Source organism: Echeneis naucrates, chromosome 20 (assembly GCF_900963305.1).
Source record: "Echeneis naucrates chromosome 20, fEcheNa1.1, whole genome shotgun sequence".
Classification (NCBI taxonomy): domain Eukaryota; kingdom Metazoa; phylum Chordata; class Actinopteri; order Carangiformes; family Echeneidae; genus Echeneis; species Echeneis naucrates.
In genome coordinates, this window is record NC_042530.1 from 8,197,252 (window position 1) to 8,211,747 (window position 14,496).

At 42.0% G+C, this 14,496-nt stretch overlaps 1 protein-coding gene across 5 annotated transcripts in view; it reads right to left on the reverse strand.

Moving 5' to 3' along the window:
- Nucleotides 1–13,796, reverse strand: part of sulf1 (sulfatase 1) — a 34,284-nt gene extending 20,488 nt beyond the window's left edge. For 3 of the 5 annotated variants that reach the window (XM_029528605.1, XM_029528603.1, XM_029528607.1), the window contains exons 1-3: nucleotides 13,423–13,795; nucleotides 629–908; nucleotides 39–278 (exon numbers count right to left, since the gene is read on the reverse strand). In XM_029528605.1, coding sequence (XP_029384465.1) covers nucleotides 39–278; nucleotides 629–803 — 415 coding nt within the window. In that variant the 5' untranslated portion in view covers nucleotides 804–908; nucleotides 13,423–13,795. Of the gene's footprint in view, nucleotides 1–38; nucleotides 279–628; nucleotides 909–13,422 lie in introns of all 5 variants that reach the window. The other 2 variants (XM_029528604.1, XM_029528606.1) reach the window with 2 other exon arrangements.
- Nucleotides 13,797–14,496: the final 700 nt, after the last annotated feature.

The following is a 14,496-nucleotide window of genomic DNA, read 5'->3' on the forward strand; positions in this document are numbered from 1 at the left end:
TGAATGTATAGAGAAGGCCTTTGTTGCCATTCACCAACCTGTCCTGTAGCCAGTGTTGTTGAGGTAAACAGCAAATGAACGGGGCTCGTGCTGAGCTTGCCATGAAGGGGAGGAGCAATTCTCATTATTGGTGTAGGTGTTGTGGTTGTGGACGTACTTCCCCGTCAACATTGATGATCGTGACGGGCAGCACATGGGTGTGGTGACAAAGGCATTGGTGAAAGAAGTGCCTCCGTCTTCCATGATTTTACGGGTTTTATTCATCACCTGGAGAGAACCTGGAGAGTTAGGTATGAAGATTAGTCCTGAGTGAAACAGTTACAATGAGTATTTTATGCATTTTTACATGATTGAATACTACACAATCTATTTCCATTACTTGACCTTTTTCTTACTGAACTCTCTAAGTGGTAAACTAATAGGCCAGATGGCCATTCAGCTCTGCCTAAGTGCCTCTATTAAATATTTTATGTGTGGAGGACATCCTGATGCAAATATCCACAAGGACAAAGAACTTAATCAAGACTGCAGCATTGAGAGAAAAAAAGTATCACAAAGAATAATAAAATATAAAACCTATATGTAAAAGTAAAAAGGCTCCATTTAAATTCAGGTAGACCAGTCTTACCCAACTCAACATCCTGGTCATCGGTCATGATTAAGATGATGTTGGGCCGAATGTTTCTGCGGTCTCTTTGAATGCGGCCCCTCAGGCCCTGAGCCCTGGTAGTTGTGAAGGCCCAGCTGCCTGGAACCCAGTCCAGGGACAGCAGGGCCAACCAGGCCAGCCACTGAATCAGCATGATGTCTGAGATGGAAGGAGATGGGAAAGGAAGATGGAGGGATTAGAGAAGAGGTCCAGCCAGGTCACTCACTCACACCCAGGCAGCTCTTGCAGCCGTTGTTGACTGTGGGCGACAGAAAGAGCAAACACATTGAGAAATTACAGGCAGGAACATGGGGGAGAAGAACAATAAAGTAGGTAATTTTTAAGCAGTAGAACAGAGATATGTGTTATTCTCTCAAAAAGAATAGCCTTGAATCCTTCAAGGGAGATTTCAGCCTATTTGCTTTAGATTAATTGTGTGCATCTGGTCACAAATCCCACTCAAACACAACAGTTTATGGCAGAAAACATTCTTTTATGCTTCAGCCCTCAAGCCCACCAAGTTAAATTTACCCAACACTTTGAACACATGTTGCGTGCTAACTGAAACCTCATTAGTCCTCTCTCCTCTCCCGAGAAGAATTGGCAAAAAAAAACAACAACAACAACACACAAAACAAAACAAACAAACAAAAAAACCCAACAAAAACAACAATGACATTCTGGCAGCCTAAATAACATTTTAACAGCAAAACTGCAGTGAAGATCGAGAAAGACATCTCACCTCAGAGAATCCCATGAATCTCATTTTATTTGGGCTTTTCTCACAATATCCTGGGGCTTTTAATGTTTTTCAATATCCTTCTATGTCAGATAACACTCACATGGAAACTCTCCATTTCTACTAGAGAGCTGTTGTCTAGCTAAGTGTGCTGAGACTGTCATTGGCTGTCTGCACTCAAACACTCACAGCGGCTATGCTGTCTAAGCCAATCACAATCGACCTTCCACCTGTCACTCAAAAGTCACCCCTTGGTGAGTCAAGCGTGACAGAGGGCTGGTGGGGAGGATGGGACCACACTAGGGGGGCGGGGTTTTGGGGTTAGGGGGCACGGGAGGCGGAGAGAGGGTTCCGCTACATTAACCCTAGCGCCACTGTTGCCAATCACAGATTACCACAGAGTCATTACAGCACTTTGGAGACTCTTGCTCACTGACAATGTCATAGCTGACAGTGAAAGTCCTAGATACCAGTGATTCATTCATTCATATTCTACCGCCTTTCCGTGTCTGGGTTGCAGTGGGGTGATGGAACCAATCCCAACTCACTTTGGGTAAGGGCGGGCTACACCCTGGACAGGTCGCCAGTCCTTCGCAGGGAACAACATACAGAGTCAGACAGAGACAAACTACCACTCACACTCAGACCTATGGATAATTTAGAGTCACCAATTCCCCAAACATGTCTTTGGACGGTGGGAGTAAACCGGAGTACCCAGAGGAAACCAACGCAAGCATGGGGAAACCATGCAAGCTTCACACAGAAACCCCCCAGGCCCGAGAACCGAACCCACAATGTTCTTATTGTGGAGCAACAGCGCTAACCAATCGCCATTCTGCCTAGATGCCAGTGCCCAATGTTAAATTCAACTTCAGCAAAAACTCACTCCAGGTTCAGAAAACTGCAGATGTTTGGACTTCATGGTGTCATCAAGAGATGTCACATTTGTTTAAAACAAATTGACTAGAAATCCATCATAAAAGACTGTGGTCACAGGTAAACTCGAAACTACAAAAAGAGTATTAAATTAGCTGTTAACCCTCTGCAACAATAATGCATGTGGTTATATGGTTTGTGGCTATGACATGAACCATCGCACTGTAATCATGAGTGCTCCATCACTGCCTGTGAACGTGCCTTATGGGCAGCAAACCTCAGTAAGTGGCACCATACTGCTCAGTATTCTGAGTTAATGAGCTGCAAGCAAGGGGCAGGTCTATTACACCTGAGGCTGGTTAAACCCCACTGAGCGCCGTGTCTTCCCCCTCCTCTGGTACTTTTATTTCCACAAAGGGCCACTACAAACTGGCAAAAATTACACATTAACCTAAATAAGGGTGCAAGTATTTCAACTTTCATCGCTCCATGAATAGATGTCTTCATATCAATCACTTTGTGTGAAGATGAGGAAAGTCATGTTCTTGGCCTTGCTTGACATTTATCTGTTCTGCTTGGCTAGATGCTGCCCGTGATAAGCAGCGCTTCAGACAGAGCTTTAAGAGCACTTTGGTCTGTCCTGCATTTCAGACGAGCAGTGTTTGGGCCAGCCACTCTACTCCAGTCATCGTGACAGCCCTTTGCAAACATTGGCGCCGGTTGGACAAACACCCCCCCAGCACAGGGTGGCGGAGTGCATAGAACCTCACAGTGAATTACACACACAACACAAAGTACTGTACAAACATATGATGACAAGTCATAAGACACACAACAAGTCGTTCTCCCAGAAAAACACATTATCCTGCTAAAAGGTGCCAAGTCCTTCTACATAAATGGGAACTCTTCCCAGAAACAATAGACAGAGCCCATATCTACAGAAAAATCAAGTCTTTATTCCTGTCAGGCAGAGGTAGACCTGAAATCAACTGTATGCTGGTCAGGCTGATAGTGAAATGGTAGCACCAGCTCTAATTGATTACTACATGCCAATGGGACCCAGGAATTAGCTCTTCAGGCAACTTGGAAAAGTGAGAAAACAGACAAGTAGGTTCATTGTGGAATCTGACACCAAGTTTCTGGTGCTGATGTGCTTTGCTGTTGTGGTATCAATAGCTACACTGTCTGAAGTGACTGCAACAGTGGGGTTCATTAAGTTCCACACATCATGGCCAGTGAACTTGGGCAGGCAAAATGACACAGCTGTGAGAACTCCCACTGTCCTCTAAGCTACTTCTTATCTTAACTTAATTTAACCTGATCCACTTTCCTCACTAGGTCATCTGAAGTTCAATTATGAGCACAAAGATCTCTAGGAGCTTTGTATCTGCCAGAGAGGGCTGCTGGTTGGCTATATGAAGACCTATGGCACATAGTGAGTTTTCTGTTCACAAGAAAGAAAACTAAGAAAAAAGCAGTATATTATATTCATTAGTATATTAAAAATTGTATTTGTTCCAGATTTGAAAGTTGTAATGTAGTTTAATTATCTATATCGGCCAGAATAAATACTGCTTTAATCATAGTTTGTTATCACGATTAACTGAATTAGATCAGTGTGTTGAAACACATTTACGTCTGAGTGCTTTGTTTTGTACACACAGTTCACTAAGTGTTATCTGGAGTTCTTGCCTTCAGGCACACTTCAGCATAAGAGACACCAGGGAGGGTCCCCAGTATATCCAGCTCTAAACATGACAGAATATTCAAAACTAACAACTAATACACTGTAAATACACAAATATATTATTATAATATTTAATATGCTGAAACCTGAAAGTTATTATGTACTTGGCTTCTGAATATTGACTGTTTCTCCAGTTATTGACTGTTTCTTATTTTCGTCCAGGATCTGGATGTCAATTTATGTTGCCAATTTCATAAAGCCCTTGATAATTCTCTCTGAGAGTAATGCTACATGCCATTTTCATAAACACTTAATTTTGAATGACTCATTTATTTATGTCATCTAGCGTGATATAAGTAGAACAGGCTTCTTCTACACATCTGCGGAGCAGACAAGAGGTCTTTATTCCTGGCCAGAATTAGAGGACTAGGGAGTGCATTGTTTCTCCTTCCTCATTGTTTTGGAGGATTAGCACTAATGACCCTTTAAATGAGCCTTTACTGTACTCATCATGGTTCAGCTGGGGGAGGAATATTGGGATAGATCGGAGGAACGTAAAATGCCCAGGGGTTCAAAGGACTACAACAAAAAGGCTACTATGAAGTTTTCAGTCACACAGCTGCCAGATACATAAAAGATGTGTAATTTTCAGATTAATGAACATCAACAGTAGGGACTTTTAGCACGCCTAAACACCACACTAATCTCTACTTTAATGATAGTAAAGGTTTTTTTTTTTCTACTTGCAGACTTGCAGAAAACAGCTCTTTCACTTGCACTCCTTTGGCACAAGAAGCATTGCTCAGTGATTTGGTATGGCTACGCAGACAGCTGTGCTTTGTGCACCGAGTAAAGCTGAACATAATAGATTTGCTGCTTGTGTAACCATTCAGGACAGTACTATTTGGCTGGCTGGCAGTTGTGCCCTCCAGTTAGGGCCTCAAACCACACACCCTGCTGCACCCTGACCCTCCTCTGACCCGAGTGGTAATATGGCTTTGATGGTGGCTTGTTTAACCTAACCTCAGCAACCTGAGGCTACCCACACACAGGGGTTAAGAGGAGAACCTCTGAAGGAGGAAAACATTGAATGGAGGGGGTTCAGTATGGAGGTATAAAGGTAACAAAAGTCTTGTAAAAGTCTGCTTGTGATTGGCCTGTATATGTATTTTATTGTGGGCCAAAGAAACCCAGAATATTTCTTTGTTTCTGTTCAATAAGTAGTCGACTTAGTGATTTGTACATTTACAAGGTGCTATGGCAAAACAGCAGACACACTAAGGAGACACATCAGAAAATTCCTCTGTAAATGTATTTGTCCAATAATGTGCATGTACCCTGGACTTTGAATCTTGTTCATGCTAACATGCTGCATCTGGGGGTTAGGGGGTTCACTTTCCCAAAACAAGATGCAAGTCAAACCCAAACCAGATGCCACGCTCACTTAAAGTAAATCACTCATTCATAAAGGTCCCTGCGATTAAAGACAATAGCCATTTCAAAGCACCTCAAATCCCCTTTCATTTCTCCCCATTCTCTTTGCCCAGTCCTGAATAATTTCAATGAGTGGGGATTTTAAGTCTGATGGAATACTTTGAATGCTGTGACTAAAGCCTGCATGACTAGCAAAAACAATGAAAGCCTTTTGGTAGAACTACACAATCATAACTCCACAGCTTTATTTCAACTTAAATGTCTGCTGAAAGAAATTGTGGAGAGCATGAAATTATAATTGCAGATATATAGTGCATTAAAACTGGCAAGATGACCTGAGAAATAATTCAAAAGAGATAAAGAGCAACAGCATTAGGTCTCTATTGCTTCAGACCACGCTGAAAACGGACTGCTCTCCATTTCAGTGGGGAAAGAATTATTATGGCAAGGTTTTAGATTAATACTGAGGTTTGTCCAAATATTTCTGTAATCCAAGGGAATTCGGCTGGTCTGCTGCCATGAGGACTGACGAGAGCCTTTTACACTGAGGAGGGCCTGTGTCAGGGACCGCTGTCCCCGACAGGCCAAGGGCAGCACATTGTATCCACCAAGACCCACCCGTCTGCCACACTGCGCTCGCTGAAGGAGAGCTCTGTCCCACTGCACTCGCTTGGCTGTGGCCACGCACTGGGAACGGGCTCAAACCCTGGTGTTTTCAGACTCTTAACTTCACTGATTTGTTTGACCAAAATGTCTAAATTGCTGTAGGTTCTATCACCAAATTCCACTGAGAAAACCAATTGCTAGGTAGTTAAGAGAGATCACTGGCTCTTTGTTTCAACATATTTACAGATAAAGCACTTTATATCTTGAGCTGCATGCACAATCTTTGCTTCGTCCATGCTACAACAGAACATCAGATGCTATAGCTAAAAATGATTCCCATCCAATGGTATGTAGTGTGTTTAGGGAACAACGCTCTGGCTTTATTGAGAAAGAACGGCCTCAATTCAGTGAAATGTGAACCTAGAGTAGATGCATTCACAGCTATTTGTCAAAAACCTACATGTTTTTTTTTTTCCCAGACCTAGCAAGAGACCCTTTGTAGTGCCAAGGCTGCCAGACCACCCCATCAATATTATGGATGCAACTTAATGTATAATTAAACTAATCCTGTTCCAATTTACATCAAAGTGGGAATGGTTTGTAGGCCACCAGGTGGTCTGTTGGCAATCATGAAGGGCTTTTGAGCACTCAAAGAGGGACATGATTAAGAAACACCACACAAAGTCATTTCAGAAATGGGCAAAGCTGGCTTTATATATTTGCATATGGGTGTGTGCATGTGTGTTCCTGTCCTGAAGGTGATGTGTATTTAAATGTTCCTAGTGTGAACAATAGGTACCTTCTGTTGAGCTCTGTATATCTAAGAGAAAGGTTAACACTGGTGTCAGTGACTAATGTGGTTTAGTGTCAGTAGTATCACTCACATATACTTACTGTCATTCTGTCTGGGCTCTGAAAACACAAAAGCTGTCATTTTTTCTTGTATTTTGTCTAAGGTGTGTACCGTTCCTCCAGAAGACTTGCTTTTTAAGCAAGGTTCAATTTTACAAGTTCAAAAGCGCACTACCATTTAAGAGGGTGAGGACAAAGGTGAGAGAGCAAAAAGGAGGGGAGGCGCTCTGAGCAAAGGGGAAACCACTGATTTAGAGTGTGATATGAAAATATGGAATCACAAGCAGAACATATTCAGTCGAAGTTATACAAATCTATTTTAAGGCATGAATGGAAACTATTAGTGATAGCCAACCCTATATGAATAAAAAAAGAGCACATTTCTATTCTTCCAGACACTCCCATCAGAAACAGTCTATCAGGCTGCTAGATCTGCAAGAAATTCAAAGCAAGAAAGAGCATAATGTACTGCTCACTCACGGGTGGCTTTCTTGTCTCTTTGACGCGTCAAATATACCCCAGATAAATTATTCCTTTTACCACAAAAGAGAGCTATGGCAAATTACTTCAATGGGTTTCCACTGAGGTAATTGTCAAGAATAAAGAGATTGACTTCTTTTCCATGAAATCATCAGCTTGGTGGTACAGAAAAAGAGAAAGGGAGAGAGAGAATGAGAGCGCCCTGCAAAGTTCAATGACTGCTGACTTGAGAAGTGTGACTTGAATTCCTTCTGTTGTATAATTTGAACATTATCAAAGGAAAACAAAGAGTTGTGTGAGCTGTTGGAACGAACAGGTTTTTCTCTATGTGCATAGATTACAAATTAAGAGAAAAGGTGTTAAACTAGATTTATCAAGACAAACGTTTAACAAACTGAGCTCTAGTTCATTCAATATTAAACCTGACAAAAACTAAGTTAAGAACCTTTTTGATCAAGGATTTTTATATGCCAACTAAAGGAATAAACTGTGTAATTAATATGTCCCCAATTATGAATTTAGATTGTTGTGATAAATAGGTTATTCAGATTTCTGATAATGTTGTAAAGATGTTTTTGATAGTCAGATTGAAGGACTGTTTTTATTGCTTTTAGCCACTCATTAACCTGAAAAGATTCTTTAGTTTATTATAAGTAACAGTATTACCTACTGATCTATAAACTAAATCCACTCACTAATGATGCAAGGAAATGAAATGTCACTAAACATGCAACATTTAACTGAGTTTTCACAAATTTATATCTATAGGAAGAAACCAACTCTATTCCAAGAGGCCATCATTGAAAAGAAGGAAAAGTGGATTGCTAAAAGAAAGATGTAAGCAGCTCAGTCAGCAAACCTCAGTTAAGTGTGGTGCTGCTGCTGGCACATGAAACTAGACACCCCTAAAATGTGGAGCATGTGTGGACATATTCTCTGGGTACCATAGACAAACATAGACCATGGGAACCTTCCTGCGTGACCCTGGACACCATAAACAAAGTGTGACACACCAACATGATACCACTCATAAAAACGCATTCGCCTGATTGCACCTGTGCCTGTTCAGCACTCCCCATGCCTGTGGCAACATATGTGTGTGTATTTGGATATCGTACACTCCGTGTGTGTGCCATAGTCATTTAGTCAAAGAGTCAGAGTAAGAATCAGTCAGACTTGAACACAGACAGACACGTAACCTGTAATTTGTACACAAGGGAGCTCCCCTTTCCATTGCCTCTGGCTCAGTGTGAGGCTTTCCAAAGCATGCAGTAACATCATTTGTCATTTCATTGACTTTATCCTGCCTGGTAAATAGTGCATTGTAAAATACCTAAAATACCATATCTCCTGGAATACTATCTAGTTTAAAACAGCATTAAACTGGAAGCTCACCCTTCCAAGTGCTTCCATTCTTTTACACTCAAGCCAAGGTTGAAGGAATGCAGTCAATTCCTCATCCCATGTTCAAGAGACACCAAGCAAACTCGGCTTAACTTGCTGTGGGCAATTCAAGGACAGCAAAGCGAAGATAATGCACGTCATGCAACACTGGACCTTGTCAGCGTAAATAAATTTACTCAAGCTTTAATTCCACAACTGTTCAAAGATCCAGCGCACAAATGGCAAAGTTGGGCTGTTTGAGCAAGGGCAAACAGGACCAGAGGCTACCAGGAGCACATGGCCAAGTCCACACATATAAGTAATCACTTGTGAATGCATGCATGCATGCATGCACACATACATAAACACACACATACATCTACACACACACACACAGATGCACATGGGCAGATGAGGGGAGTGCTGGCAGAGGCTGAATGTGTTTGCCCACTCCAGGAGAGAAGGAAAGAAAGGGAGCAGAAGAGCTGAAACAAACGCATGCTGGCTTCTATTAGTCGAGCTGCGGAGCGGGATGGAGGGGTGAGGAAACGTATTCATTCCTTCTGCCCCCTCTCCATCCATCCCATCCCTCCTACCCTCCCACCCCATTATCTCCATTCTGGAAAGGCGGTGGATGAAAGGGACAACCCCCCAGTGGCAGCACTTCTCCCTCCAAACTTACGCCAACGCATTCTGACGGCTGCTTAATTGTACGTGATACAGGCAGAGCCCTTTCTCTTTCAAATCTAAAACAGATTGCTTCTCCCTGGGGAGGGGATTATTGGACAAGAGAGATGACAAAGCAGGGACAGTGCAGCTCTCTGGGGGGTGGAGGATGGAGGGGGTAAGCTTGTGGATGCGTGTGTATGTACACGTTTTTCTGTTTCTCTTTTGTACATGGCTGTGCCACAAGATTATGTTTATGTTCATGTGTTTCAAATGTGCACACGTGTGGGTGACAGCTAACAACTTGTGCACAAGATCAAACCTCTGATCACGACAAGATCACTTTCCTCGTTTTCCTTCCACTTTAAACTGTTGCTTCCCTCTCCTGTTTATCACATGTTCACACCCCCTTTTCTCTTATCTTGGCCTCTTCTACTTTATCCCTCTTCCACTTCCCCTTCTGTTGTCTCTTTTAACCAAGCTTTTCGCTTTCTCCCACTTCAGTCCATACTGCATCTGTGTGTAGTGACTTTTGAACAAAAGCTGCTTTGCACTTCACAGAAAACATCCTCTTTCTCTTACTCAGGCTTTATTCATTGTGTGCAGTTTTCGCCACATCTCTCACTCCCTTCATTCTGATGTTACATAGTAAAGGCTCAGTTATGTTATGTATTAAGTATATCTTCAGCAACCCCCGAGACCCTAACAGACAAGCAGTTGAAAATGAATGATCTTTAAACTTTTCAAGCTAATCATCAGGTAGAGACTCTAGACTAAGGAAATAAATGCCAGAATCGGACACGTCAGGCATTCTTGCAGTGATGAGCTGAATGTATTATTTGCATGCCCCAACCTTTACTGCTCAAATGAGAGACTGAATCAACACATGGGGGTGCTATTGTGAATGCCCAAATGCCCCAAAATAGAACCAAGATGTGTGTGGCAGTGTTCAGCCAGATGTGTGCTGCAGAATTACCTGGCAATATGTCCTCACAAGTCAAAAGAACTTCATAGTTAAGGCCTGTATGACTGTGTATATTGAAACTTCATGGACTTGTTTGATCAGTAAGGAAAACAAAGGAACTCAAAGAAAGTGGCTGACTCATCTAAAGATAGCCTTTCATGCACCCACATAAATAAAAGCATGCCAAATGCTCACTGTTCAAATACTGGCCACTTGCAGTGATAGAACTGTGCAATCTACTCTTCTGCTACTATGCAATCAGGCTTGTATGTGGAACACTATCATTAAGTTGAAGAGATAAACAAGTGCCAAAGAAGAGGATGGTTTAGGAAATCTTTTCTTAACATGCTTGCACACAAGAGAACGCACACAAACTATAGTGATATAGAGCATTTTCCATAAAGACGAGTCGGTCACTGCAAAAATGTAGAATTTTACTGAGAGTACACATTTACTGATGAAATCCACAGTGATCAGAAGTTCTGAGCTGTCTGGTTAATGCTCTAGATCCAGTTTTCGCCATTTCAACACGATCTCAATTCCTGTAGTAAGCAACAAGTATCTTTATATTGTTACAGAAGCCTACGGCAGGGTTTTCAATTATACTGCAAAGACAACACTTTTTTGATAGCACTCATATGTAACTTCTGTCCCAGTAGAGTCAAACTGAAAGGTAAATGCAGCTTGATAACTGACTCAGATACAATTATGATGTTGATTTGTGGAGTTGTCAGAATCATGTCAAAACTCCTCCAGGTTAATGAAAATAAAGGACTTTAGGTTAAAATACATGCAGGAGACTGTCCTCAAACTTTACTGCTCCTACATCTTTGAATCTTGCAAAGTGCAGTTGTTGTGAATGATCTATTATAAATATCACTATTATGAGTACATATTTAGGGTCTTTTTCATTTCCTGTACCAATTAGCGTGTCATTCCTAAATGCCTTGCAACTTTATATGTCGGTACATATGAAGTCATGCAGGATGTCTGGGTAGTGCCTGATTCACTACAGTACAGGGACAGACACTCAGACACACATATGCACACCCACTTCAGTTCCCATTTGCACAAATAGTAGAAACCACAGATACTACCTCTTCTTTATACACTTCACTCACTCACCACACTCATCAGAAGAATAACCTACTTAACTTGTTTTCTCACACACATATGCAAGCCTGCAAGCACACACACACACACACACAGAAGAGATTCAAAGGATGGCAGCACTGCTACTGGAACAACGTTTGTCTTGGCAAGCGCCAACCCCCCAGAACCTAATTATTTGCAGCAGCTGCTTATGCTCTTGTTTGTAGCACAGTGAACTAAACTGTTTAAAGGATCTCCCCTCTCTTCTGAACTGGCAGTCAGTGCCACATTTTTAAAAAGCTGCAAAGCCGCTTTGGCTCTGGAAAGGGAGATCAGAAAATCGATTGAAACGCTTCTGGGTGAAAATGAAGTGAAGGGTGGATTTATGGATCAATCTCATCAATACATTAATAATTTTTGCATTCTCTATCTTTCCATTAGCCTCCCCATCCAGTAAGGAAACACTCTTAAGAGGAATGACATTTATTCCAGTCTGTTACACCTTACAATCATTGCAGCTGCTAAAAGGAATATTTTTTCATTTTTGGAAAATTGAGTTGCTTTCTTCCAGATTACAGTATTTACCAGACAGAGGCAGAGAAAGTTCACAGACTTTATTCTGAAAGTTTTTACAGGTATAGTCACATTCTGCTTCTTTCAAGCATACCTGCAGCAAATATTAATCTTATAGAAGCAAATTTCAAAGCATTTAGCAGCATTTAGATTTATACATTAAAAGAAATAATGAAGTCTAAATGGGACTAAACTTTTTAAAATGGCTCAAATTATGCCAGAACTGAAATAAAAGTACCTGAAACTTACCTTCCAACTTTTTCCCTGATCGATCTGCTTTTGCACATCAACTTGGTATGAACATTTCCACCAATGTTAAAGCAGTAGTCATCACATCACAAATGCTTCAAGTAACAAGCAGGAAGTGAGGCTACGACTGGTTTACCAAGGTAAACACAAAGTCACACAACAGCAGCTTTCACCCATAAAACCTCCTCTCTTTTAAGGCGGCTGCTGTTCACACAGTCTTTCACAGCTGTACAATCTCCATTTGCAAACACCTTGTACATACACGTACAGACACAGAGACACACACACACACACGCAGTGCCTCAAGCTAGGTATAAATACGATACATCATATTCCCACTCCATTGGCAAGTTTCCCTTCTCACTTGACTCGAGTTAAATAGCTAAAGTAAGGTGTACATTCCCTGAGTCTCTGCCTTTCTGCTTAGCTTTGACAGTTTGTCCGGAAAGCACTCTTCAGCAGCTCATCCATTTAGTGTATACTGACATGATCTGCCAGAAGTGCACTCTGAATAAGATTTATGAAAAACTTATCTGGTCCGAAGTGAGGGAATGTTAAATGTCAAATCGGAGTTTGAAAGGTTGAAAAATAGTCCTATTAAAGGAACTGACAAAGTTAAGAAGAAAGCTATTATTATAACCATTACTTAATTGAAGTTTATGGATAAAATAAGAAACTTATCCATTCAAGACTTAAAAAAAAAAATAAAATAAATAAGCCTTGCCCTAAATTATAGGATTTCCCAAATGGCATAGTTCATTATGTAGCCAAGATTTTTAAAGACAGCAAGTTTTTCTTAAATTGGTGCCTCTGACTTTCAGATGTATTAAATTCAGAAAACCAGAAATTAAATTAGATAAGTGGGAAAACTGCGTTAATGGAATGTGCTGCCTTCTAATCCTTTGAGACAGAAGAATTTGTGATGGAGGGAATTCCTGTCATTCAGGGGGAAAAGTATGAGGTCCTGCGCACATACAGAGCTGCTGTACAGCATTGATTCACTGCAGCAACAGAACAGCTCACCACTACTAATGCCAGTCCTCACTCCCTGACTACAGACTGCAAGCTGCATCAGAAACATAGTGCTCACTAAATAAACTAACTGACACTGACACTGCAAAGAAAGTTAAAAAACAAGAGAAGGAACAGAGAGTTAGAAAGTTGTTAAGTACCTGGAAGGCAGGAGAGCAGAGTGCCGGCCGAATGAGAGGCAAGGCTAGGATTCCTCTCAGATTTTCTCCTTGCAGTTCTTTACCAGGTCTCCCTCTGTTCATAGAGGGGCTTACGTCTTGCGCAGAGATTTCGGGGTTGAAGAGTAGGGGGACCACACGGCTCCTGGAAGACAACCTCTCTCTTCTAATCCTCTCTTCTATGTGATGACACTCTCTAACCTCGACCATCTGTTGAAACACGTCCCAGAGCAGTCAGCACCGCACTGTGTCGAGAACCCCACTCCCCTGCCCAATCACAACCCGTCTGCTGGGTGGCTCCTTGCTGCCAGGAGGCAGGGACAAGGACACAGCTCAGTGCAAAGGGACACACTCATACTCACTCACTCACACACACACACACACACACACACACACACACTACGAGATAGAAGCAAGAAAACCCCCAGTCATCGTAACCTGAGAGGCAGAGTAGGAGGTAGGGACAGGGAGAGTGAGAGGAGTGGAAAGAGGAGGAATGGGAGGGGAGACAGTGAGAGGGAGGGAGAGAGAGGGAGGGAGAGGGAGGGAGGGAGGGGGGGAGGGAGAGGGGAGAGAGAGGGAGAGGGAGAGAGAGAGAGAGAGAGAGAGTCCTTGTTTAAGTAGACAGAAAATATAAAGATGGAGATTAGCTATTTTGCTTCATGTCACCTTGCTGGGAGGGTTACTGAATAAATCTCACAAATCCTAGATGGAAAATTTACCTACACACAGATGCTGATACATTCTTTTCTCAACCCTCTGTACCTGACCGCTTTTCTCCCACCATTCACCCTGCAGCCACAGAGTATGTGGTCTAAAGTATCAAACTTAAGAAGCAATAAAATTCTGTATTGGCTTCATGGTGGGAATGCTGTTGGCACTCAACTGTTACATCTGGAGGCACAGAAGCACAGGCAGCAGCCCTCACACCTTAGTGTGATAAATCCTTACAGTCCCACGGCTGCATTCCTGCCCTTCACCACCTATTGCCTTAAGTTAAAAGGGAGGGCAGAGGGGAACACACTAAAATTACAAAGCTAAGGAAAGAGCAAGCTA